General features: G+C 44.6%; 1 protein-coding gene across 2 annotated transcripts; it reads right to left on the bottom strand.

Moving 5' to 3' along the window:
* Nucleotides 1-4,541: 4,541 nt before the first annotated feature.
* Sox21 (SRY-box transcription factor 21) lies at nucleotides 4,542-5,372 on the bottom strand. Of its 2 annotated transcripts, XM_059273152.1 has the most exons (2): nucleotides 4,936-5,372; nucleotides 4,542-4,869 (listed from the first exon to the last, which is right to left on the bottom strand). In XM_059273152.1, the coding sequence occupies exons 1-2, from the start codon at nucleotides 5,370-5,372 to the stop codon at nucleotides 4,542-4,544; spliced, it is 765 nt and encodes a 254-aa protein (XP_059129135.1). The 2 variants fall into 2 exon arrangements, with proteins under 2 accessions (XP_059129135.1, XP_059129134.1); XM_059273151.1 differs by having other exon boundaries at nucleotides 4,542-5,372.
* Nucleotides 5,373-25,650: the final 20,278 nt, after the last annotated feature.

The raw sequence follows: 25,650 nt of genomic DNA, 5'->3' as shown, positions 1-25,650 counted from the left end.
TCATCAATTGTCCTGCCTTGTAGATTGCATTCTAATGCTAATCTAGCGTGTTAAATATCTTTTTGTTCCCTTTCACCGTTTTGTCATTCAGTTTATCCAGTTTTGGTCACCCATTTTATTTATTTATGCGCCTGCTCCTATTCAGCGGCTCATGTATTTTTTATTATGTTGTTTCACTGTCACGCAGTGTCAACTTAGTCTATTCAGTGGGGGCTACTTGAAGGCCGGAGGGACAAAGCCAGTACACATTGCACCGCTATTCATTCCGGCCAGCTGGATCGGCTGAAAAAAAAACCTTGTGAAAAGAAACGCCTCACAATGGACACAGAAGAAGTGCACAATGCTAACAGTTTTCCAAATACCAGCGATTGGTTTCTTCACAATGAGGAGAAAGCCGTCGCTTTTTCTTAGCTCCACTTCAACAAACAACACTCTCACAAAACCTCCCAACCCCGCGTTTTGTTCCCGGACAAAACCTCCTCGACTGTCTAAACGCTCCCACTGAAGGACAAAAAAAAAAAAAAGGAAAAAAAAAAGCTCTTTTCACTATTTCCCCCCCTTTTTTTTCCTGCAAGAGAGGAAAAAGAAAAGAAAAGAAAAAAGGGGGGAGATTGTCAGTGAATTAATAATATCAGTCTTTTAAAAGAAGAAGGTTGACCTTTGAGATGCACTGGGCTGAGGGAGAAAGGACGGGGGAGAGATTAATAAAGTTTGGATGGCGCTCCCTCTGCCTTCGCGGGGCCGCGAGAAAGCAGCAGCCGCTCCGGGCAGGCGCGACACTGGGACGAGCGGGACGAGCGGGGAGGACCCGGCCCGCAGCGCCAAGCTAGCCGCGCTCTGATTGGCTGGCGGGCAATCCTCTCCACCCCGGGAAGTCTCAGCTTCTCCTGCGCCCTAGCAAAGGTGCAGGCAGCCTGGGCGAGAGAGGGAGACCCGCACTGTTTAGTCCTGGTTGGGGAGGGTGAGACTGCCCAAAGGCAGTAACCGCAGAGCCACCTACCTCACCCGCTTCCCCGACACTGCCCCCCTGGCGGCAGTTTTCTCCAGCACGAGGCCTTATTGCTTAAACACATCATTTCCACCTGTTTGCTTAAAGCCAAAAGCAACAAGGCTCGGTCCTTCTGAGATGAGGTTTGTGTAAAGCTTTTAGGCACCCGTGACCCCAAAGAAACGTCATGTTTAAAACAAACAAACAAAATTGGAAGGGTAGAACCGAGGTGGGGATAGGAGAAGAGAGCGAGGTGGAGGAAGGGCCGATGCGCCCAAACAGAGATGGAGAAATAGAGAAGCGGAGAAACTGCCCTCTCCCCTTGGTCACAGCGCTGCTTTTGTGACTCACTTTCCAACTCTGGTACCCAACCAACCCGCCCATTCTCCACACCTTCCTGCCTGAGAGCTGCTCCTGCTACTCAATACTCACCCTTACGACACCCCACCCCGGATTACTGCACAGTCTACTTGGCCAGAGGCCCTCTCCGGGTGTAGAACCCGCCAACTTGTTAGTTAAGATCACTGGAGAGTGCGTGATAAGGAGTCTCGGGAGCCTGCGGACTGGGTACCAACTGCCGCGCGATGCTGAAGGATGCGTCCCTGGTACTTCCCCCTCTGTCCGGTGCCATCTCGCCTCCCCTTACCGTTCTTTCTAGACTTCTTCTCATTCATCTATGCTCGAAGCCTTTCTCCCAGAAAATGCTGAACTTTGGGGAAAGGGTGGGAGGAGGGGGCGCGAGGGGGGCGGGGAATCTTCTGCTGCTGGTGCCGAGCTGCTAGGCTCGGGAGGTAACTAAGATTTAGGGCTGGGGCGATTTCCAGCAAGCCGCAGGAAGTTCCGTGTTGAGAAGTGATGGGTTGCTACAAAAGGGAAAGACGAAGCTTTGAAAGGATTTAATTAACCGTGTCAGGGATAATTACCCCTGGACAGTCCAAATTAGTTTTGCATAATCGCTCAGAACCATATGAATTAACTTATAATATTGCAAAGAGCCCGGGGAATAACAGGAGAGGGATCGTTTTAATTACTGAATCAGGGTCAGACCAGCACAGCCTATTTCTCACATTTCCAAAACTTTTCATGGTTTTTAAAATATTATTCCGTTGGGAGAAAACGATGACTTTAAAGACTTGAGCCCTTATGAAGATGTGCAGCTCCGGGATGGCTTCTGTGAACAGGGAAACAGGTTTAAGACTTCTCGGTATAAAATCCTGAGACTTCCCAACTCAAAACTTGGGCGTTCCTGAGCTTCGTACACTCCACCCGCCCTCGATCTATCTGCCAGTGCCCTATCATTTTCCTTCTAAAACTGAAATGCTTTATGAACTTAACTTGTCTCCAGTGGAGACATGCCTAGCACTGGAAAGCCAGCCCTCTGGTTAGAATCTGCCACGCTGCACGTCTATTTTAAAACTATTAGCACGACAGAATAAAGCCCCACGGAGGCCAAAAGTTGTACATTTCTGTTGGCAGTGATTACTCTTCCGAGTAAATCCTTAAAGTGCAAATAAGGAATACCCTAAAGATATGTGAACAAATTACACCGATTTAAGTGGTGGGGCTGCTCTGCAAACAAGATAAAGTGGTCAGGCAACTTTCCCCTCGGAAACATGTTACTGGAAACTGGTGGAGTGCTTTGAGCAGTCTAGATGTTTTCAATGGGCTCTCTTCTACTGGTTCATGAATGCCTTCCCCCACCCCCGAAAGATAATGCAACTACTTGGGTTTTTTTCTTTTTTAAATCTTTCCTATTCACGATTAAAAATGTGATAAATCAGGTTTTTGGCTCTGAATAACAATGGCTTGATTTAGATTTCCTAGTAAATCTATTCAAAAGTGAAACAAAGACGGCCTTTGGAGGATACCTTACATTTCACCTGGGCCAGGCACCGTAAGGGCAATTCAGATAAAAATCTTGTTAGGTACTCAACAAGAAATAGAGGATTTTCTCTTTTCCCTGGTTCAGGCTTTATTTAAACTCTTTGTTCAAAAAAAATGAACAGAGTGATAATAGGATTCTAATTTACAGATATAGCTTAGACGCATCTAATATTAAATTAGAAGATCGCACAAGAAAACCATTTACACATAAAAGTTAAAACCAATATTTAAACTTTTAAAACTTTATCTTACATAAAGCCAAAATGAAACTAAATACATGTTAGCAACTTCATTCACAAACATTAGTCAAAATATATACATTTAAAAAGGAACAACAAAAGCTATAATTTGAGGAAGTTTTTTTTTTCTAAAATGTATTTTATCATAATTTGCAAGTGAGTTGCCGACGGTCTAGAAAATCAGCTAATCTGAAAGGGAGCTCCAAAAAACACATGGAAACAGTTCAGCATGGGAGAGGAATGCTAGCTGACAATGAGAGGCATCTTTCAAAAACAATTCTGTGCTTTCTTTCTGTTTTCTTTTTCCAGTTTTGCTAAGTAATAAATATATAATTATGACCCAGACAAAAAAGTCTGATTTAATCTTAGATAAAATTGCGATTCTGAAATAGATCCGCAATTCTTAAAAGTTAACTTTGACATTTGCTTCAACATGGTTTTTTTTTGTTGTTGTTGTTGTTTTGTTTTTTTGAGTCTAAAACCGACTCAAATTTAGGGCAACGAGAATAACACATTTTCCAAGACTCAATGTTTTCATTGACATTCACACATTTACAGTCTTAAGGTGGACTCAGCCATGAGGGGAAAGTAGCAAGCAGGCTTTCCACGCGTTTGTAAACTGCGTCACAAGTCCAAGCCAGCGGACTCAGGCAGACTCCTAGGAGATTTTCCAGGGGTAGAATATCCAGCTGACAACTTCCACCCTACATGTACTTTTTGCATTTTTCCCCCTTGGGGAAGAAAAAAAAAAAAAAGAGCTCCTGCTTTGATTTGCATACGGGATGAAACAGAAGACAGGGTGATCATCTCTCATACAAAGGCCCGATTCGAGCCGGTCACTGGTCAAGAGTAGATCCGGTACGGGGTCTGCAGAGTTCTGCAGAGTTCAAACAGAAGGCGGCCCGGAGCCACCGTCCTCTAGGAAGCTAACGACCGGTCATCAACTCTCCCCTTTGCAAGATATTTCAGACCTAGCATCAGAACCGGTTGCATGCAACACAGACCGAGGAGGACTGGGGGGCGGGGGGCGGGGGGCGGAAAGATGAGACACAAAAAAGCAAAAAATCCAACCGACAAAACTGGAAAGCCCACCATGTCACAGACTTTCTCCTCCCACCTCTCTGGGTCAAAACGCAACAGGTTCCGAAGTGCAAAGCAAACCCCGAGCTGGCGCACACACCCTCGCTCCTAAAGTTGGCTGCAGAAGTGCGGGTGGGAAGGGATCCTAGCATCCACTCGCTCGCTCGCTCGCTCGCTCGGCCTTTCAAGCCCCGGCTGGCAATCTCCGCCTCTGCCCTACACCTATACATCTATGTACACACACCCCGGGCCCCCAGTCGCCCCGGGGCGCACGGGGAGGCCGCGAGTCTCGTACCTATACATATATGTACACGTGCGCGCCCAGGTCCTCGCGGGTCGGCCCCGCGGGGTCATAGCGCGGCGGCGTAGGCCGCGGGGTAGGGGTCCAGCTGAGGCTTGCCCATGCCTGGCAGCAGGATGTAGGCGAGCGGCGGCTGCAGCCCCGGGCTGGGCCACGCGCTGCAGTTGCACGGGATCATGTAGCCCGGGTTGCCCGGGCTGGGGTGCGAGTGCGTGTGCCCCCCGGCGGCCGCCGCGGCCGCTGCAGCCGCCGCCGCCGCACCGTGGAAGGCCCCCGCGCCCGCGGCGGGGTACCCGAGCGACGACGCGTACGGCAGGCCGGACGACGACGACGAGATCTCTGCCATCTTGGAGCCCAGGTCGAGCAGGGAGTAGGGGCTGCCCGCGGCGGCGGCGGCAGCGGCGGCGGCGGCGGCGGCCGCGGACTGCGGGAAGAAGACGCGCGCGGCGGCGGCCGCGGCGGCGGCGGCCGCCTTCTCGGGGTTCGCGAGCAGGGACTCGGGGACCAGGCCGCCGCCCGCGCCTGCGTGCAGCCCGGCTCCCGCCTTGAGTGCCGGGTGCTCGGCGTCCGCCACGCCGCCCAGGCCGTAGGGCACCGGGAAGGCGAACTTGTCCTTCTTGAGCAGCGTCTTGGGCTTGCGCCGCGGCCGGTACTTGTAGTCGGGATGCTCCTTCATGTGCATGGCTCGCAGGCGCTTCGCCTCGTCGATGAACGGCCTCTTCTCCGACTCGGTGAGCAGCTTCCACTCGGCGCCCAGGCGCTTGCTGATCTCCGAGTTGTGCATCTTCGGGTTCTCCTGGGCCATCTTCCGCCGCTGGGCCCGCGACCACACCATGAAGGCGTTCATGGGTCGCTTGACGTGGTCCACCGGCTTGGACATGCTGTCGCCGTGCCGCGGCTGCAGCCCGCCGCCGCCACCCGGGCCCTCGGCCTCCGCCCGGAGGAAATCAATGTTGGCTGCCAGCGGGGACCTGCTCAGCCGGCGACCGTGCGTCCCGGCGTCGCTCCCGCTCGGGAAGAGGGGAGCAGAGGACCAGCCCAGGGCCGGGGCGCTGCGTCCCGGGCCGCTTTGGTCTCTCTGGCCGAACTCTAGGAACAATCCTCTTCGGGACCCTGGAACTTCTCGGCAGTGTCCCCACTCCGCGGTGGTACTTTGCCCTCTGCTTTCTTTTTGTCCTTCGGTCCGGTTGCCTTTGCTCGCCAACTCCCTGCAGGTGGCCACTGCCTGGACAGGCGCTGCCCTGTCCTCTGTCTGCAAAGCCTTAAATGCCAAGCAGCCCCGAAAGTTGAGTGACGGAGGATCTTGCACCAAGTTGAGCCGAGGAGCCCGCTGCCGCGTGCTGCCAAGTGCCAAAAGGGGCTCTCGGCCGCTGGAGTGTTTGGGTTTTCCGCGGTGACTTTCTCATTTGACAGAAGCAGATGGGAGTGGGGGAGGGGTGGCCCGCGAAGAGGAAGAGGAGGGGGAGGGTCTGGGCGCGCAGAGCACCGCGATGGATAGAAACACAAACACACAACCGGCGGGTCTTCTCGACTGGAGTCAGGGCGCGCTGAGGGAACCCCCAATCCGATAACTTTGCCGAGGGCGGGCACTGTCCCCTGGCACCTGCCTCGAGAGTCTCGTCCCCAGGCTTCCGCGCAGGAGAGGTGAGGAAAGAGGTGGGATGAGGTTTTGAGCAAGCCTGAGTCGCCGGGCCTCAGTGGAAACCGTCCGCGTTCTCCGAATCGCGGCGAATGCCCGGGGCCATGCTTGCTCCACTGGCACCTAGCCCCTCCAGGAGCACTCCAGGCGTGGAGGGCGGCGCCGTGCAAGGCAGCTGGCCGGGCCCGGGCAGCTTCTCCTCCTGCCTTCGGTCGTGGTAGCCAGACACTTGCAACTAACTTCTTGCAAGTTTCCGGCCCCGGCTCAGCCGCGCCCCTCTCGGTGAGCGCGCGGCGAAGCGTGCGCCCGCGTGTGTTCCGCGCCCGGGAGCCCGTCTCTCCCGGCTTCTCCCGGGGCCGTGGGCTGGATGGGTGGGGGGACCCAGGTACTGGAGGAGGGAGATTAAAGAAAACGCGCCATCACCTCGGATCCCGGGTCTGCGCTGGGGCCGCTCCTGCTTTTCCCACTCCGGGCCCCTTCCGGGCCCAGGCCGTCGCTCCGCCGCTCCCAAGGTGGCTGGAGCCTTCTGTACCAGCTCAGGTGAGTGTCGCCACCTGCGAGTGTAGGCGCCGGCAGCGGGCGCTGGGTGTGCATGTCCAGCCGCGACTGTGTGTGAGTGTGTGTGTATATCCTGGGTGTGCGGAGGAGGAGGAGCCCGGGACTCCAGGAGGGAGGAGGGACCAGCGGAGCCTCCTCCCGCTTCCCCCTCCCGACCTGAAATTAGCAGGATCGCGCCCCCCCCTCCTTTCGCCCCCTCCCAACACTCCTCCTCCTACTCTTTTTCACTTCGAGTGCAGGTTTAGGCGAGTGGAGAGTCCGCCGCGCGCCGCGGAGTCTGCGCACTGTTTGGCGCTTGGCAACCCTTGGTGTCACCGGCGGTTGCCCCTATTCGGCCCAGCGCTACCATGGCTCTGCTGGCGGCTCCAGAAAGCCTCTTCTGGGAGAATGAAGGTGGTACAGCCGAGGAGCCGAGGAGCAGAGCTTCAGGAACTACAGAGGAAGAGGGTTAAGCCTGAGGAGGTGTGGTGGGGGCGGGGAGGGGGGGCGTCTTTGAAAGTGAGACTGTTCCGAAAGGCAAGAAAGTGCTCATTTTCCTCGGAGGAGGGCCAGATGTGACTTGCAACGGACGCTTCCCGCATTTTCTTGCCTGCTGATGCACTCAGTCAGAGGTAGTGGAGCGAAAAATAGCCTAGGATGGACAGGGTCTTTTTTGGCAAGCTTTTGGCAAAGGAGTGAGCCTAGGCTGAGTCTGAATCCTCATCTGAATAACCAGGTCTTTCATAATTGTCTTCTGCCTTGTTTCGCTGTCTTTTAATCCTGGTCATCAGAGGCATCTCGGTGTCATCTCTTTAATATTCAGTCTCTCCACCGCATGGTAGGGGGAAGGTGCCTCAAATCAGGAGTATAAATCATTTCTCTAAACAAAATTTAAAAAACATGCTCCATACTAGACAACTTTTGTGCTGTTGAGCACATTTTCTTGCTTGGTAATTAGAGCAATTATAATTGACGCTCTGAGGAGAAATCAAGCAGCATAGTTTTGTTTGCCCCCCTCCCATCTTCCTGGGACTCCCCCTCCCCAGGTAGTCACTGCTTCAGGCAGTTGGCCAGCTTCCTGCCTTTGGCTGTTTGCAAGCAACACATTTGTATAAACAGTTAATTTTTTTTATATCTTCTTCCCATTTATGTTCAATTTGTACACACCCCGGACCCTTAAAGCACTGATTGTAATTATGGCATTGATGTGAATTGTTTCGCGCGTCTATTTATTTAAGAATTAGGCTTGTTTTGTTGCTCGTTTAAAGTGAAGAATAGCGATTGCGTTTGAGAATGTTGGTTGGGATGACAGACGGGCCAGTCAGCAGCGGCATGTTGAGTGGGTTTCTGTTTTCCTTAGCTGTCACGTTTGCCAATGCTTGTTTCGTATCGTTTTTGCCTTTCTGTTGCTAAAACAACTGAACTGATTTCTCTAGAATCATACTTCTTTAACACACTCTAGAAGACACTGTCATTCACAGGCTCTGGGTGGTGCCATGTTAAGACACTAGCAGGTGTAATTACATAGACTAGGATATTAAATATACTGTTTCATGATGATAAACTACAAAATTACCATCTCTGAGCTTTCAACCTACCAACTTGTATAATAGGTTTGAGACAAAAATATTACACACTGTCACACAAAGAACATGTAGATGAGGACACAGTATATGAAAACTGTTATTCACTAATTCTGAATGAAGTTAGGTCTAATAATGAAAATTATCTTGACATAAAAATATTGAAGATTGAAGAAATTAATTCATGTTGGTATTTTAAATGATTTTATGTGCTTCAAATTTGTCTTTAAAATCTTCAATAAATTATGATTGCACTGAAATGTTTGTATATATGAGCAAAAGCTATGCTTACATGTGCTATGTTGTCAAAATAAAATACATCAAACTTCCTCACATATCCCCAGTATAAACTGTGCAATGTTGCCTTTTTAGTGAATGAATCGAGTTAAAAAGTTCTGTAGAGAGCAAAGACACAAAAGAAAACAACTGTGTGTGATTCTTGTTTTCACTAAACAAAACTTGGTGCATTTCAAAGTAGGAGGGTTTGATTCATCAGTTCTGGATTTTTGAGGATCAGTATTTTTGGCCTGAGACCTTCACATCCAAGAAAAGAGTACCCCAGTAATTGTGAGATGAAGGAAAGTAGTGTGTCCCTGTTACCCATCAGCCTTTAGACCTCTGGCCTGAACCTGGCTGAGCTTTTAATAAAGGAAAACCCCAAGCCATTGTTATATATACATACCAAATGTAAATTGACTTCTAATTCGCTCCTATGTTTTGGTCATATTGGTGGGGTGGTATGTGCTCAAACAGCTACGATGCAGTCAGTTCTGTCTGAAAGATGAAAATCTACTTTGCAGGAAATGGAATGGCTGCTGGAAGGAAGTTGCAAAAAACAAAGACATTGCAGAGAATTGTGAGTGTAATGGGTCTTGTTTTGTCAACTCTTAGTAAGCATCCAGAAACCAGGATGGCTGGTCAGTGGCACCTGAAGGGTCTGTTTTCCTTAGGGACACAGTAACACCTGGAGCCACAGATGTGTCAGATGGGAAACTGAGACACACTTGCAGGAAAAGTCTGTGGGCGTCCAAATACTGTTTCCTTTTCCTTTTCCCTTGTAGCCTCCTCTGTAATTGGTCTCCTTCCAATCCTAAAACCTTCACTAGGAGGCAGCAATGAGTTTGGTAGGAGCAGGAAAATACCTGGCAACACAAAACCAGCCAGCTCCGTTTCCTCCTTCCTAAAGGATGCTGAGGTCCCAATAGGAACCTAGACATGTTCCTCCATCTTTTCAACCCTCCTCCTCTTCCCCACTTCCTCCTCCTCCCCCTTCCTCCCCTCTCCCCTCCCTCTCCCCTCCTTCCTCCTTCTCCACCCTCCCTCTGTATGGTATTTCAAACTACAAGGTTCAGGAAGCAAAGGTGATACCTTCAGCACACAGAGGCCACACCTCTTGGTGGGACTCACCTGGACGGGAAGAGCTGAGGCTCAGCTCTTAAGCACACACTATGGAAATGCAATGCAGTCTATTTGACCTGTCAGGAGGGAAAAGGTGACCTGGTGACAGCAGCCAACCTTATTTAGGTTTTGTCACAGCTCTGCTTTCCTACTCCTTTTAGCCCCCAAAGGTGGTGATGCCCAATACAGGGTCCCAGTGAATTAAAGAGACAAGAGCGGTTTAAATCAACGGCCGCACATGAGGCTGTTTCATGTTGCTGTTAAGTTTCCATCTTTCTGAGATTCCAGTCCCTTGATTTTCATTGTTCCTGCTGTGCTTGCGAACGAAGGCTGCACTGGCCAGTTTTGGAAACGCCTTTCTCTTTGTGACTGTGTCCACCAAGAGGGCTGGCATTGGCTAAAAGAGCTTGACCTAATATCAAAGCAAGAAATATCAACACTGTCCCCTTCCGCCTCTTCAGATTCCTGCCCACCCCACAAAAAGAGCCCTCTCTAAGCTAATTTAAGACAGGCAGGGCACAAAATCCCAATTTTAGGTCTTAAGATCCTGCAAAAGTAGCTGAGAGCTTTAATTCTCTGTAGCTAAGTGCTTTCAAGCCAGTTTTTTTGGGGGTGGGGTGGGGGGAAAGGTGCTCTGCTTGAGGAAACCCAGAAATGCACAGCCTGTCATGTGACCTGTGGTGTTGAAGGATCCTCCCAACTTTCTGGAGTTCTCAAATGGAGACTGGCTTTTGGTGGGGTGGGTCAGTCATACATTACCAGCACCTTCTGTTCATTAGAGAAAGAAGAAACCTGAGAGAATTTTTCCTAGACACCCCTCCTACTGACTGGGGACGCGCCTGTGGGTGCTTTGGAGTTCATTTGAATAGTGATTTTCTAGCTATCAGGACTGAGTTCTTAAGGTATTGGCTTTTCACATGGATTATCTTTCTGGGTTTTTAGGAAAGCCTCTGTAAGATAAGCGTTACACCTCTAATTTCCATGTTGGAAAGTGAAGCTTTAGAGCAGGTAACTCCACCGCTGTAGCTCAATGGCAAGTGACTGGATCTGCACGGTGCTGATGACTTCAACCTCCACCACCCCAGAGTTCCAGTGGGCAGAGTCTCTGGTCTTCCCATTTTCTTACCCTCTTTGTGACTCTGTTAGGGCACTCTGAGGGGGTGCAGGGGAGTGGCTGATGGCAATCCTCTTGTAAAGTGTTCCAAGAACCCACAGCCTCTCTGAGGATCCATCCCCACAGTCCACGCGGTCTGGTCTGCTGCCAGCCTTCCTTGCCCATGTGGTGTCCCCTGCAACCCACTGCTCTCGAACCTTGGACCTCCCAAGGCAAACACTGAGCCACTGCCAGCCTGAGTAACCCAGTCACTAGCCTTCCTGATAGATAGCCAAGGGCTGCTAAGTGCTCTCAGAGGGTGTTATCTAATCTGAGCTTCTCACTCCCTCTTCTTCCAATCACTCTAGTTTCCTTTTGTGAGCCACATATTTGGCTTAACCCCAGTTCCCAATTCATGGTACGTTCTCATAATTAATCAACCTATCGCTTTTATTATTTAGTCAGGCATATTTAATAAATTAACAAACATGCATGAATCCACCACCCAAAATATAAAATGTGTCCATAAACTTAAATCTAACTAACATGTGCAGTAGACTTCTCACCAGCCCCAAATCCAGCATAAACATTTCACTTCTTTGATGTTTATATAGTTTAAAAACACCCGATGTATCCTTAAAAATGCTTGTTTTAGTTTTTTTTTAACTTGTGAAATTTTTCATCAGGAAATTTTCATCGATAATCTCTGTTGACTTCTTCCATCTAACTGTGTTGTTTGGATCCGTTAGCGTTAGCACGGTCCCTGCATCGGCTCATCTTAGCTGCTGTCTAAGGTTTGTGCAGACATGCTGCAGTCTGTTGCTGCCTTCCTTGTTCATGAGCGTGTGTAGGCATTTCCAATCACGTCGCCTGCTGTTTGTACAGAGTGAAATCTGTGATGTGGGGAATTCACTTCCTGATATGCCTTATTTCTAAGTGGGCCCTTTACTGGTTTAGTTCATACATGCATATATGTATGTATACACACACACACACACATATATATTATGTGCATATGTATATAGATATATATATACATAAACAGATGTTATTTGCAGCTATGGACTATTGTCCTTTGTTCAATATCTGTGGGATGTTTGATAAATATTCACATTTATGTTTGATATATTGTATATATATTATACATATATACATGAATAAATTTCATTATCTCTCAGATGTTTGGTCTTGCAGGAATTATTCTCTCATTACCAGAATCCATCTGAAACTGATCTTTGTATGTACCATGAAGTTCATTCATTTCCACGTACATCCCCAGATTTTTAGAACTGTTAATTGGAAGAGCCGCCCCTGTGCGCTGTTCATTACTGCTCCCTTGCCCAACTGAAAGTGATGTGCATTGGTTTCTGTGCTTGTGGTTTTGCTTTTTAATTTAGTTTAGTTGTTTATCTGCTTCTGCATTATCTGGTATAGCAAGTCCTGTCGTTGTTATTCAAAAGTGTTTTGAATACTCTCAGACTTGTGCTTGTACACAAATCTCAGAACAGAATGTGGAGTTACAGATATTCTTTAAGACCCCAACTATCTTTGAAAGTCTTTAAAATGAAGACTGCTATAAGCCTGTGTATGGAGAATTGAATATTTATAATATTGACCGTCTAATCCACGAACCTAGTATCTCTTCATTAATTTTGCTGAAATGAAATAAATTTTGTTTCTCTCAATGAGATCTTCTGTGTGTGTGTGTGTGTGTGTGTGTGTGTGTGTGTATAAAATTGTTATATCTCTATTATTTGTAGGATTTTAGTGCTTTTAACTCCCATTTATTTATTTACTTATTTATTTAGGTTTTTTTTGAGACAGGGTTTCTCTGTGTAGCTTTGTGCCTTTCCTGGAACTCACTCTGTAGCCCAGGCTGGCCTCGAACTCACGGAGATCCTCCTGCCTCTGCCTCCCGAGTGCTGGGATTAAAGTTGTGTGCTACCACCGCCCAGCTTCCCTTTTATTTTGTAAGTTAGCATACAAAGTAATGTTTTTATTACTGCATTAATAAATAATGCATACCACTGCATTTTCATACATTTAAAATATTTAACATAATAATTTAACATTTATTAACAATAATTTAATAAATAATTAACAAAATAACAAGAACGTTTATTGCTAAGATAAAGAGCATATTTTAAAATGCTGTCTTTTAGAGGTTTAATTTTCTGCTTGTCAATAAGTTAGAAATCATTTGATTTTTGTGTTGGTCTTTAAATGGCAACCATGTGACACCAATTAAAAATGTATTCATTTACCTACGTAGTTCTGAGACAGGGTCTTCCCATTCTGCCCAGGCTGGCCTTGACCCATGCTGTCTTAGCATGCACCACCACAGGGTCACTTTAGACTCAAATGATTCATTTTAGCTTTTCTACATTAAAAATGTCTATAAATCCTGAGCGTGTCATCCTCCTTTCTGGCCCTATGAACTTTATTTCCCCCTCTTACTTTGCTGCCCACGTCATTCCCGAGCAGAGAAGACATCTTTGTCTCTGTCTTGGCCTGAGAGTGGTTTCCAGGAGGAACTTGCAAGTTTTCGGTGTTTTGTTTGTTCTCATAACTTAGAACTTTGAACAATCCAGTTATTCCTGGCCTCACGCCACCAAACCACATGCACCTACACATTTCCCCACAGTCTTTCTTAGTGATCCTTTTCTTAGTTTAGACAGCTGGTCAACCGAGACACCATGCCTTCCCTCACCAGGCACACAAGCTTTGTATTCACTCCTCCCTCTGCCCAGCCTAGATTTTTGCCCATAAGTTGTTCCACTTGCTTGGTTTTCTTTGCTTGTTCTTAGGCCATTGTGCTATCAAATCTCACAGGAGAAACCATTGTCCCTGTTTATGCTTTATCAGGGAAAACCTCCAGGGCTTGAGAGATGTCTTTTTCATTTTTTCCTTGGTCTAGCTCCAGCACCCTATGTTTGGAGGACAGGCTAGAGCCCTCAACCACTCCAGAAACTCCATACCTATATAAGGATGCCTGTTTTACTTAGTTTTTTTTTTTTTTTTTTTTTTTTTTTTTACTAAGTATTTGTTTCCTTTCTTTATACTCAGGAGACTAGCCTGATCTACAGGGCGAGTTTCAGGACAGCCAGGTATATACAGAGAAACCCTGTCTTGAAAAACAAACAAACAAACAAACAATAAAAAAGTCAGGAAAAGCAAAGCCATAATTCCTTCTAATTTTTCTTGCATGAATATGAGAGGACCTTGAGCAGGAATTCTGATGTATTGAAAATCAGTGCTTGATCTGACAGCATCTGTGCCCATCGGTCCAGCTGCCTGAAAAGATGACTTATGACCTCAGTGGACTTCTCACCGCCTGGTATTTGTAGAGATAATAATGCATTCAGATGCTTTGTGTGTGCACTAAAGGTTTCTGCACACTGACTTCCTAGTTGGCCTGTCCTCTTGATAGTTATGGGTCTCCAATGTCACAGTCCAGTCCGTTGTCAGGAGCGGCTGGACCACAGTGCTGGTTTCAGCTCTTTTGACGCAGTGTCAGATGCTCATGCATGTACACTGTCGAAGAGCAAGGCCATCTGTTGCTGTCCCACAGAGCTGTTTGTCATGAACCCCATCTTTGTTTATTCACTTAAGACAAGAGGGGCCCTCATTGCGTCACAGCTTTGCTTTTTAGATGAGATTCTGTCTGCTGTCAGGACACATGGGAGTGACTTGGGAGGCTAGGAACAGCTGGACAAGAAAATTCTCTCAGCTGCATTCACTAGCAAGAGCTTCAAGTAACTTTTTTAGGAAACTCCTTTCCTTTTTTTATGACTCCAACAGGCTCAGTTAACTACCCCCTGCTTAATGCTTCATATCCTAGCCCATCTACCATAAACTAGTGCCAGTAGCTCTTGGTTACAACTATTAACCCCCCAGTGTTTCCTCATTCAACTTTAAATGCCCCAAAGGCAAGGTCTATCTTTTTGATCTTTATACCTCAGCACCAAGCAAGGCTCCTGGCATCAAATAAGTGCTTAATAAATGGTTGACAAATGAGTGAATCACACATGCTCTAAGTCCATGTATGCACAAGCAAGGATAAAAAACAGGCTGAGGATTTATGATTCACACACAGGATTTATCTCCTTAATTAATTAATCTCCATGATGTCTAGAATAGTATTATAAATACCAAGACTTAACACACCTCCAAGTAAAAACTCTATCTCCTAACCTCTGTCATCAAGACATATTGAGTAGGGGGCAGAGAGATGGCTTGGAAGTTAAGAGCATTTGTTGCTCTTGCAGAAGACCCTGACTTTGGTTCTCAGCACCCATATGACAGCTCACAACAGCCTGCAGTGGGAGTCCCAGGGTATCTGGTACCCTCTCTGGCCTCCCTGGGCAACGGTTCACACATGGTGTTCATACAGATGTAGCATGAAGAGTCTTATTAATAAGATCAAACCCGGGGCCAGTTATTGGGGTGAATGCTGGAAGATCAGAGAAGCAGAACAAGCCACAGCCACCTCACCTTGTCAGTTCCCCAGCTGATCCTGTTTCCTCAGACTGGAATCCATTGAATCATCATCCAGAATGGGTCTCAGCTGAACTGTGCTGCCCAAAGCCTAAAAGCTTAACCAGCCAAATGCTTCTAGTTTCTGGTCCTCATGCCTTATATACCTTTCTGCTTTCTACCATCACTCCCTGGGATTAAAAGCTCGCTTTCTGGGATTAAAGGTGTGAGTCACCATGCTTAGTTGTGTCCTTGAACAGATGGATTTCTGCCTCTGGAATGCTAGGATTAAAGGCGTGTGCTACCACTGCCTATCCTTTATGTTTAATATTGTGGCTGCTCTGTCTCTGACCCCAGATAAGTTTATTAGAGTGCACAATATTTTGGGGAACACAATACCACCACATACAGACAAGTAGCCACACATATACACATATAAATAAAAATAAAATAAGAATAAAGACATATCAAATGTGACTTACCCTTCCCATTCTCTGTTACCAATTTGTGATTATTCAACTTCTTAATTAATAAAAATAAAGACATATCAAATATGGTTTACCCTTTCCTCTCTCCAAGATCAATTTTTGGTTATCCAATTTCTTAATTAAAATCTCTTTTGTTTGTTTTTACAGTTCTTTATTTAGTGTGTGTGTGTGTGTGTGTGTGTGTGTGTGTGTGTGTGTGTGTTGGCAGACAGGCCATGGCATGTGTGTGGAGGTCAGAACAACTTGAGAGACTGACTTCTCTCCTTCCACTATGTGAATGCCGAGGATAGAACCTGGGCCTCAAGACTTGGAGACATGTCCTTACCATCTCCTTGGCACTGATGTCTATAATTTTAAGTCATTACTGAGGGTTACAAAACAACATTTATTAAAGTTAAATTGTAAATGTCTGGCTGTGTTTTTAGTAGTTCCTTGACTATAAAGAAAAAAGTTATAATGTGATTAAGTCATGCTTTTGCATTTTTATAAAATGGATTCTATACTCTTGTTGGATATGTTCTAAAAAAGTCATTCTTGGAATACTTTAATTGTAAATGATACAACTTTTACTTTTAAAATTCTTTGGACCTGAGGCGGTGAAAGTTTAGGGATCTCCCAGGTATATGGAGACAAGCCTCTATCTAAACCATCCATTTGGTCGACTTCATTCTGAAGAAGATATTTCCTTCATCTCTTCGAATTGTACTGGTTTATTTATGTAAGTTTAGTAGCATAAATTGTAAGAAATGATTTTCTTTTAGGTTTTCCCCCCTCACATAGTCTGGGCTGATCACAAACTAAATGTAGCTGAGGATGACCTGACTCTACCCCCTCCCCCCCCCAAGGGCTAGGACTGAAAGTGTTCAGCTTTTCACCTGGTTTATATGGTGCTGGGGATTCAAATCCAGGGCATTTTGCATGCTATACAAGCACCCTACCAACTGAGGTCAATCTCTGGACCTTTTTTGTTTCTTTGTTTTGTTGTTTTGTTTTTGAGACAGGTTCTAGCTAGCCTGGAACTCACAGAGATTTTCCTGCCTCTGCCTCTGTAGTGCTGGGATTAAAGATGGCGTGTGCCACCATACATGGCCACAAACTTAAAAAAAATTTTGTTTCTTGGCCAAGGAGACATCTGGGGTGTTGGTTGTGTGTCTGGGACTCTATGTGGGATCCTGACGCAGAACTACACTTCGGTGAACTCTTCAAGTCACAGGGTGGTAATCAGACAGGCAAATTCCGTGTGAGGGGAAGAGAAATACCGAAATCTACTAGAAGCTTTCATACTACAGTAGTTTTAAAGAGTTATTCTGACTGAGTCCACATGTTTTGGGATGACAGGTAAGTGCTACAGAAGACACGTCACCGTTTATTTTCTGCCAGCTGTGCCCATGCTCAATGATTACATACTTCAGGGGAGATTAAAGATGGAAGAAAGTCCTTTGTTAGCCCTTCATGAGAACTGAAGTCTAATAATTAGTCCACCCCTAGAATCTGAGTTGGTCTTGGTGACTTGCTTCACCAATACGGCACAGAAGTGTCATTCTGGGATCTCTAAGAGTAGCCATACGAAGCTTCGCGGCTTCTCCTTGTGGTTTCTGGTATCTGGAAGCCCCCGGGCTGCCGTGTGAAATTTGCAACTATTTTGAGACTGCCTATAAGATATGCTGGCATGTAGTGCTGGCCGATTCAGACCTTTGGGCCATCCCACCTGGCATGGCAGACATAGAACTGATCCTGTCCCAGAGCCTTCAAAGCAGCTCATGAACCAGAAGATTTCACCAAGTGACTTTGGGATCATTTGTGAGACAGAAGAACTGCCCAGCTTAGCCCCGTCTGATGCCCAATTTATGAAATCATGGCATAGGAAACCACTTGTTTTATTAAGTTGCTGTGCTTTGGGAGGGTTTGTGATGCAACAACAGACACCTAGGGCAGTGTTCATCTAGAAATCCAGCTTTAGCAGCAGCTAACCAAACTAATCTACCATTTTACAAGTGGATTTTTGGTGAAGACTCTAATGCCTTTTGTCCTTGGAGAGCCAGATTTAATCTTAACAATTAGTATCATTGCTGTATTTATTAATGTAAACACAGGCTGTAGAATCTGTAAGAGAAGGCTTCCAATACAAAGAAAATAACTGAAGAACTGGAAATGCCTGTAGTGTAGCTACACTGTAGTCCTCGTCTTCACCCCATCCCCCTTTGTGAAGTCATGGACAGTTTGGGGGCTAACACAGGGAGAGCTGAGACCATTCTAGCAGTATTGTCTGTTTCATGTTAATTACCTTTCCTTTCCAATTCTAAAATATTTAAGCTTTGATTTATTCACGGATGTTGTAGGACTAAGTTCTCCTTCCTAGAATTTCCAAAGGTAGAAAACTCACTTTCCACTGGCGTGAGACCATCTCTATCATCATGGAAGTTGCTTTTCAACTGAGTGATTACAGATTAAAGGAAATTCTTTTTTTTTAAACCATATATATATGTGATATATAAAGTCCATAAATAAAGGTCTGGAAAGATAGCTCAGTGGTTGAGAGCATTGACTTGGGTGTGGTCCCCAGCATCCAAAGGCAGCTCACAATTGTCTGTAACTCAAGTTCCAGGAGATCTTATGCCCTCTCCTGGCTTCTTCTTCTTCTTCTGAGAATACGAGGCACATAAGTGGTTCAGAGACATACAAGCAGATTATATGTGTAAAATTAAAATTAAAAATTTAAATCCCTATATAGTTCAAACCTGAAGTATTAGACTATCTTAATTAAAAAGATGAACACACAGCATCTAATATAATTCCTCCTAGATATTATTTCTCTGCAGTTGGGAAGATTATGCAGTCCTCATTATAGAGGTTAAGTTAAGGATCCTACCTCCTATTCTTTTTAATCCCTTAATTTCTAATTTCGAATTGTATGTGAATAAGTTATACTCATTTGGATTGAGAAAATGATCTGCGCTTACACAAAGCCCAATTATACATCTAACAATGACAGTGTTTTAAAAAAGGAATAGAAACAGTCATGGCTACAGGATACAAGGCTTCACCCCCAAATTAACATATAACAACACATTTGGATGATGTTTATTTGGTAGTGTTCCATCTCCTTCGCCATAGCCATAGGCTTCTGCTTTCTTCTCTTTTTGGGCATACATTACTTAAGGAAAATATTAGTAATGTCTGCAGAGATGGATTAATACATTCCATTACTGACTGGACTCCTACTCAATCTGATGAATCAGTGGTTTTGTGGTTTCTGAAATCAACAGAGCCCATCAATTAAAACACATATTGCAATTAATGTTTTTAATTGTAAACACTGAATAGGATGCTGCCTTAGAGAATAAGCAATATGTGTTAAAAAGGCAAGTTGGAGCAGCGCCGTAGATGGAGCGCCACGCAGAAAACCCAGCGTACTGTGTTTGCTACATACAAGCTGCCAATTCAGCTTTGAGAGTCTCAGTCTCTTCTCGTTAAGATGATAATAACAATACATCCCTGAGCTAATGTGTGAGGCTGTTAGCACAAACGAGGCAACACACGTGAATGACGGGAATTTCCGCTTCTGATAAAGCATCTGTGAACTTCTTAAGCCGGGAATGGAGACAGGTGCATCTGGTTGACTTGGGCAGTGGGCACGGTGGCAGAGCGGTCTGTGTAGGAGAGAGAAGCTGCCTTCCGTCTGGATTGCTGCGACTGGGACTCTTGATTTTGTTTTAAGATAAATCCGAGGTGTGCTTACCCTGCCTTCCACATTGACTTAGGGTCTCAGCACCCTTCTTGTCTACTAGTTCCAGAGCTTGGCTAACTAGTAAAGCCAACTGTCACTTTATATGAGGAATATTAACTTTTATAACTTGCTTACAAAAATATAGTTTATACAGTCTAGAGAAAGGGCTCAGTGATTAAGAGCACATATTACTGTTGCAGAGGACCCAAATTTGGTTCCTAGCACTCTTTTTTTTTTTTTTCTCAGAGCTGAGGACTGAACCCAGGGCCTTGTGTTTGCTAGGCAAGTGCTCTACCATTGAGCCAAATCCCCAACCCCTAGGTTCCTAGCACTCTTGTTGGGCACCTCACAACTGCCTAGGACTCTGTTCCATGAGTGTCTGATGCTTCCAGCTTTAATGGGCACCCGCACTCACACATGTGCGTGAATACACAGTTTAGAAATAATAAAAATCAGTATGTGAAAGGGGTAATTGATATACACAATACAATTCACTCATCTATGTGCATAACTCAATTTTTTTTTGGTGTAGTCACAGAATTGTGTGACCACCACCACAGTCAATTTTAGAACATTTTGAACACTACAAAAAGAAATGCCATCCCTATTATCACTTGCTCTCCATTACTTCCAAGTTGTCCTCCTTCAACTCAGCCCAGGCAACCGCTCTATAGATTTGACTGCTCTGGGCATTTCATATGAACCAGATCTTGTGATATGTGGTATGTGATGAGAGGCTTCCTTTGTATAGCACAGTGTTTCAAAGTTCATCCAAGTTGCATCATGCATCAACGGTTTATTCAGTTTTATTGGTGAATAGTATTCCATTGTGTAGACACTCAGTTTCATTTATCCGATCATGAGCTGATGGACATCTGGGAAATGCTCACAGTAGTACCTATCTTAGCTCAAATGATTTGTTATTTTCCAAAACGATCATGTCAGTGTATATTTCTATCAGCAGTATGAGGGCTCTAATTTTCCCCACATACCCACTATCTAGGGTTCTTGAGAGAAACAGACCCATGGGGAATTGGCTTGTGTAACAATGGAGACTGGGAAGTGCCAACATCTATTATTAGCAAGCTGGAGAACAGAGAAAGCCGGAGGAGGAATTCAATCTGAGTCTGAAGGCCTGAGAAGTGAGAGGCTGGAGACTGGAAACCCTGGTCCAAGTCTCTGTGAGGACCTGAGACCCATGAGCTCCTGGCTGTGAAGGCAGGAGGAGCAGGATGCCCCACTCAGGTGGAAGAAAGTTCCTGTCTGTTGTTTTGTTCTGTTTGGGCCTCAGCAGGTTGAGTGTCCTGTCTACACTGGCCAATAATTCAAACGCTACCCTCTCTTCCAGAAATACACACACACACACACACACACACACACACACACACACACACACAGACCCCTTTCCTAGCTCTCTTGCCATCCTTTACTCAGTCAGATCATAAAACTGCACTCATTTCTATGTGTCTTTTTTCAATACAGTAAATCCACCTGGTGTGATCATCTATTCTGTGGGTTTTGTTTCAGTTGAGTGATGGCTACCAAGGCCAGAGCTTTCCAAGCACGTTTCTTGCACCTTTGGATTGCTTCTACACCTTCTTGGGAAAATGCACACTCAGATTCTTTGTTCGTTTTCAATCGGGTCATTTGCCTTTTATTGCTGAGCCCTAAGAGTTATGTTTGGAATAAGTGTGGACCCCTCAACTCGGTTCTTTTCCAAGGTTGCTTTGGCTGTGACACCACTTGTATTGTCAGATTCACTTTAGATCAGCTTATGCAAAGATACTGGAATTTTGATATGTGTTATGTTCAATTATAGATCAATTTAGAAAGTACTGCAGTCTTAATAATATACATCCTTTGAATCATGAACATGAGAAAGTTTTCCTTTCTGAAAACTTTTCCCAAGATGCTATAGTTTCTGGTGAAGAGGTTGCACTTCTTTTGTTAGGTTTATTCCTAGGCATTTGTTTCTTTTTCATCGGTGTGGTTTTAAGTAGAATCTACTTCTTAGTTTTATTTTCAGGTTGTGTGCTGCAAGTGTGTAAGACTGTGATTGTTTTTATATACCAATTGCGTTATTCTTCAACCACACTAAACTAAGTTTTTCAGTTCTAATGCTTCTTAGTAAATTCCTTATGATCTTCTATATACAAAATGCTGTCATCTTGACAGAGAACTTTTCTTTCTTTCTCTCTAATAATGATGACTTTATTTCCTTTTCTTGATCAATTCCCCTTGCTTGACATTCACTAGAAATACTGGACTGAAGTGAAGCTTTAGTCGGCACCATTAAGTATGGTGCTACCTGTGGGTTTTGCATAGATCACCTTTGTCATTTGGGAGTCTGTCTGTCTGTCTCTGTCTCTCTCTCTCTGTTGAATAAGCACATTTGAAGCCATAATGGGTTTAATCCCAGCATTCTGGAGGCAGAAATAGGTGAATCTTTGTGAGTTCAAGGTCATCCTGGTCTACAAGGCTAGTCAGGGCTACATAGTGAGGCCCTATTTAAAAAAAAATCATGATGGGATGTTTAATTTTGTCAAATGGATTTCTGTATCTATTGGGATAGCAATATGACCTTTGTCTTTTATCTTATCGACAAGCAATTTGTTTGCAGAGGCAACCTTGCATTCTTAGTTGCAAATCTCAACTGCTTATGAGATATGAACATCTCACACATTCCTGGATGCAGGGTCCTAGCATGTCTGGACTGTTGAGGCTGTCTCATAGATGGATGTGTTTTCTGTGGTACATGAACATGAGCAGAAGGAAAATGTTTCCTCTTACAGCCCTCAACTTTTACCTGAGCAGAAGGTTTCCCTGGGTCTGAAACCCACTGGAGTACTCTGCAGATAAGAGCTTGCCATCTTTCAAAATCATGTGAATCAATTCCTTAAAGTGAATCTTCTTTTTTATGCATATGTATGCTACTTTTGGTGGAACAGAGCCACCAAAGAGTCCCAATGGATACATTGATTCACTGTAGTTCTGGTGGGCTTACTCAGGGCTTCTGTTAGTTTTGGTGGTTTAGTCTTTATAGGATTTTCTTCTCTCGGTTAAGTGATCTAATTTGTTGGCACACAATTCTAAGACTACTTTTATAAATCTTTAATTTTCGTAATCTATCATTATCATTAGTTTGGTGATAATGTCCCTTTTTAATTAATAGCTTTAATAATTTTAGCATTTTAGGCCAGGCGGCAGTGGCGCATGCCTTTAATCCCAGCACTCAGGAGGCAGAGCCAGGCGGATCTCTGTGAGTTTGAGACCAGTCTGGTCTACAGAGTGAGATTCAGGACAGGCACCGAAACTACATGGAGAAACCCTGACTCGAAAAACCAAATATATATATATTTTTTTCTTTCTTTTCTTCCCAGTTCAGATCAAGGTTTGGTGGTTTTGTTGATATTTTTAAAGAATCAACTTATGGTTGATATTTTGTATTGCCTGGTGATCTATTTTAGTCATTTTCACTGTAGTATTTCTTTTTTTCTGATTTCTTTAGGATTATGTGGATCCTCTCCTGAGTTGTAGGTAGAAAGTCAGGTTATTAGTTTGAGACCTAAGATCTTTCTTCTATCGTTGTTTTCTCTAATCATGATTTAACCACAACTTTGTTTTGTTTTCATTTTTATGTACTCTAGATTGCATTCTGATTTTGTATTCCTTGCTTTTCTGTTGTTGTAATAAAACACTCGTGACCAGCCAGGTGTGGCGTTACACACTTTTCATCTCAGCACTTGGAAAGCAGAGGCAGGTGAAATCTCTGAGTGTTTGAGGCCACTCTTATTTACACAGTGAGTTCTAGGCCAGCCAGAGTTAGTTGGAGAGAACTTGTCTCAAAAACAAACAAACAAACAAACAAAAAACCCCAAAACCCCAGCAAAACAAGACAAAAAGCTCACCACCAGCGAGGCAACTTACAGAATTAAGAGCTTATTTGGATTTATGTTTCCAGAGGGTTCGAGCCCTGATGGCAGAGGCAGCAGGTGGCGGGGGAGGGAGCTGAAGGCTCTTGTTTCACCGTGTGAACAGGAAGCAGAGATCTTGAACTGGGGATGGTGGGAGGCTTTGACATCTCAGAGCCTGGCCCCAGTGACATACTTCCTCCAGCAAGGCCACATGGCCTAAACCTATCCAAATTCCGTCACCACTGGGGATCAACCTTAGGAGACATTGTCATTCAGACCATCATGAATTTATTCACAATTTCTTATTCAGAAGTGTATTCACTATGTTTTGCACAGTTCCTTGTAGGTTTTCAAAATTTGCTTTTGTCATTGATTTCTAATTTTGCTTCCTCGTGGTCTGAGAACATGCTTTGTACAATTTGCATCCCTTGAAGTTTATTGTGGCTTGTTTTGTGAGCTAACATGTGGGCAATCCTAGAGAATGTTCTATGTACCCTTGTGATGACTGTGAATTCTGCTGTTGTAAGTGGTAACCGTCACCCTACAGGTGCCTGTTATAGTGATATTCACGTGCTGTATTCTATTGTTTATCTCGTTGTTCTAAGGATCATTAAAGGTGGGGTGTTAACTGGGTGGTGGTCCAGGCCTGGAATCCTGGCTGCTTGGGAGGGCTGAGGCAGGATGACTATGAATACAAGGCCAGTTTGTGCTACACAGTAAGAAAGACCTTGTCTCAAAATAATGTCATTTAAAGGGTAGGGGGAGTGGGGTGGAATGTATAGTTCAGTGTCAGAGTACTTGTCAAGCACATATGAGATATTGACTTTATTCTACACACACACACACACACACACACACACACACACACACACACACACACGAGCGCTAAGGTGGGATATTAAAATTTCCAAATATTTTTTATATTTTCTTTCTTTCCTTCAATTCTGTCAACATTTGCATATTATGTAATATATTTTGGATTCTGTGGCAAGTTACACATGTGACTTTAATTGATATATCTTCCTGGTAGATGAAACATTAATATTGTAACATCTGTGTTTCTAGTGGCCTTTGGTTTAAGGCTTGTTGGATAGATCTACCCCACTTTTCTTATGGTGACTATTTGCACGATGCATCTTCTCAGCTGTTCCTTTCCCACATGTTTGAAGACCCATACCTTCATATTTGCAAGTAGTGGATACTTTAGAAGCATTTGATCTGATAATATTAGCACTTGTGGGTAGAGACATGCTTGTATAGTCACACTGTTTTTTTTTTTTTCTTTATTGATGAATGTAATTTTTTTGTTAATCCAGCCTGTTTTTAATGTTTTCTATTGTGTTTTTAAATTTTGACTTATTAGTTGTCTCAATTTCTTTATCGAGTGTCCCCTTTACACTGCTTTCTTATCAGTATTCTGTGTCGAGTCCTTTACTTCACTCCTTTACTTGTTCGTCTCCTTGAATCTCGTGGTGGTTTTCACAGCTAGGTTTTGGCTTTTGAACTCTTTGTCTGGCATGTCAACCATCTTAATCGCTTCGGACTTGATTTTTTGGGGTATTGTGACCATCTGAGGAGTAATATTCCACGTTTTCCATATTTCTTACTTTTCTGTGTTATAATTTGCATACACAATAGGGTGGTCATGCCTTCCAGCTTTATTCACAGCTCTTCTTAGTGAACAGGACACACTTGAGGGCTTGACCTCCAGTTCCACTCAGAGAAGAGAACACATTCTGCTGTAACAAGAACCACACCAAGCCCAACCAGACAGAAATACAGCTAAAATCAACCGACGTCCAGTACTCCACCAAAAATAACCATAGGAAAGAAAATGGCAAAAGCAGTTTAATTAAAACATGAAGTTAAAAATGAATTATGCTGTGTTAATTATGTTAATAAAGTCCATTTTCTCTTGAAGTATGAGATATCTGCTGTCACACTGCGTGACTCATACCCTAGGGCCTGTACCTCCTCTAGAAAAACACTGGTCTTAATAAAGGCTTCCGGTTGTGTCTTAATGTCCCTGTTAATCTGCCTACCTCTGCTGCTATCATACTCACATGTTGTTAGGCTCTTCTGTTTGGAGAGACATAGCTTGACTGTTTAAACAACACCCTGGGGCATAAATTGCTCTACAATATAATAAAAATAAATGTTTGTCCTTTTGCAGAGACAGTGTCTAAAGCCAGTCTTGCGGATTTGTTTCAACACAGCTCTTCTTAGCTGTCCCTTCTTCCTGTTATCTTTGCTCTGTTTTTGTCTAGGCTCCAGTTTAGACTTTACTTTCTGGAACTTCCTTT

Source organism: Peromyscus eremicus, chromosome 9, assembly GCF_949786415.1.
Source record: "Peromyscus eremicus chromosome 9, PerEre_H2_v1, whole genome shotgun sequence".
NCBI classification, from domain to species: Eukaryota; Metazoa; Chordata; class Mammalia; order Rodentia; family Cricetidae; genus Peromyscus; species Peromyscus eremicus.
This window is presented reverse-complemented; position numbering and strand designations above follow the sequence as displayed.

Bases quoted from the DNA above. Each gene is read 5' to 3' on its own strand.
- Sox21 (XM_059273151.1), bottom strand. From the start codon at position 5,372: ATGTCCAAGCCGGTGGACCACGTCAAGCGACCCATGAACGCCTTCATG.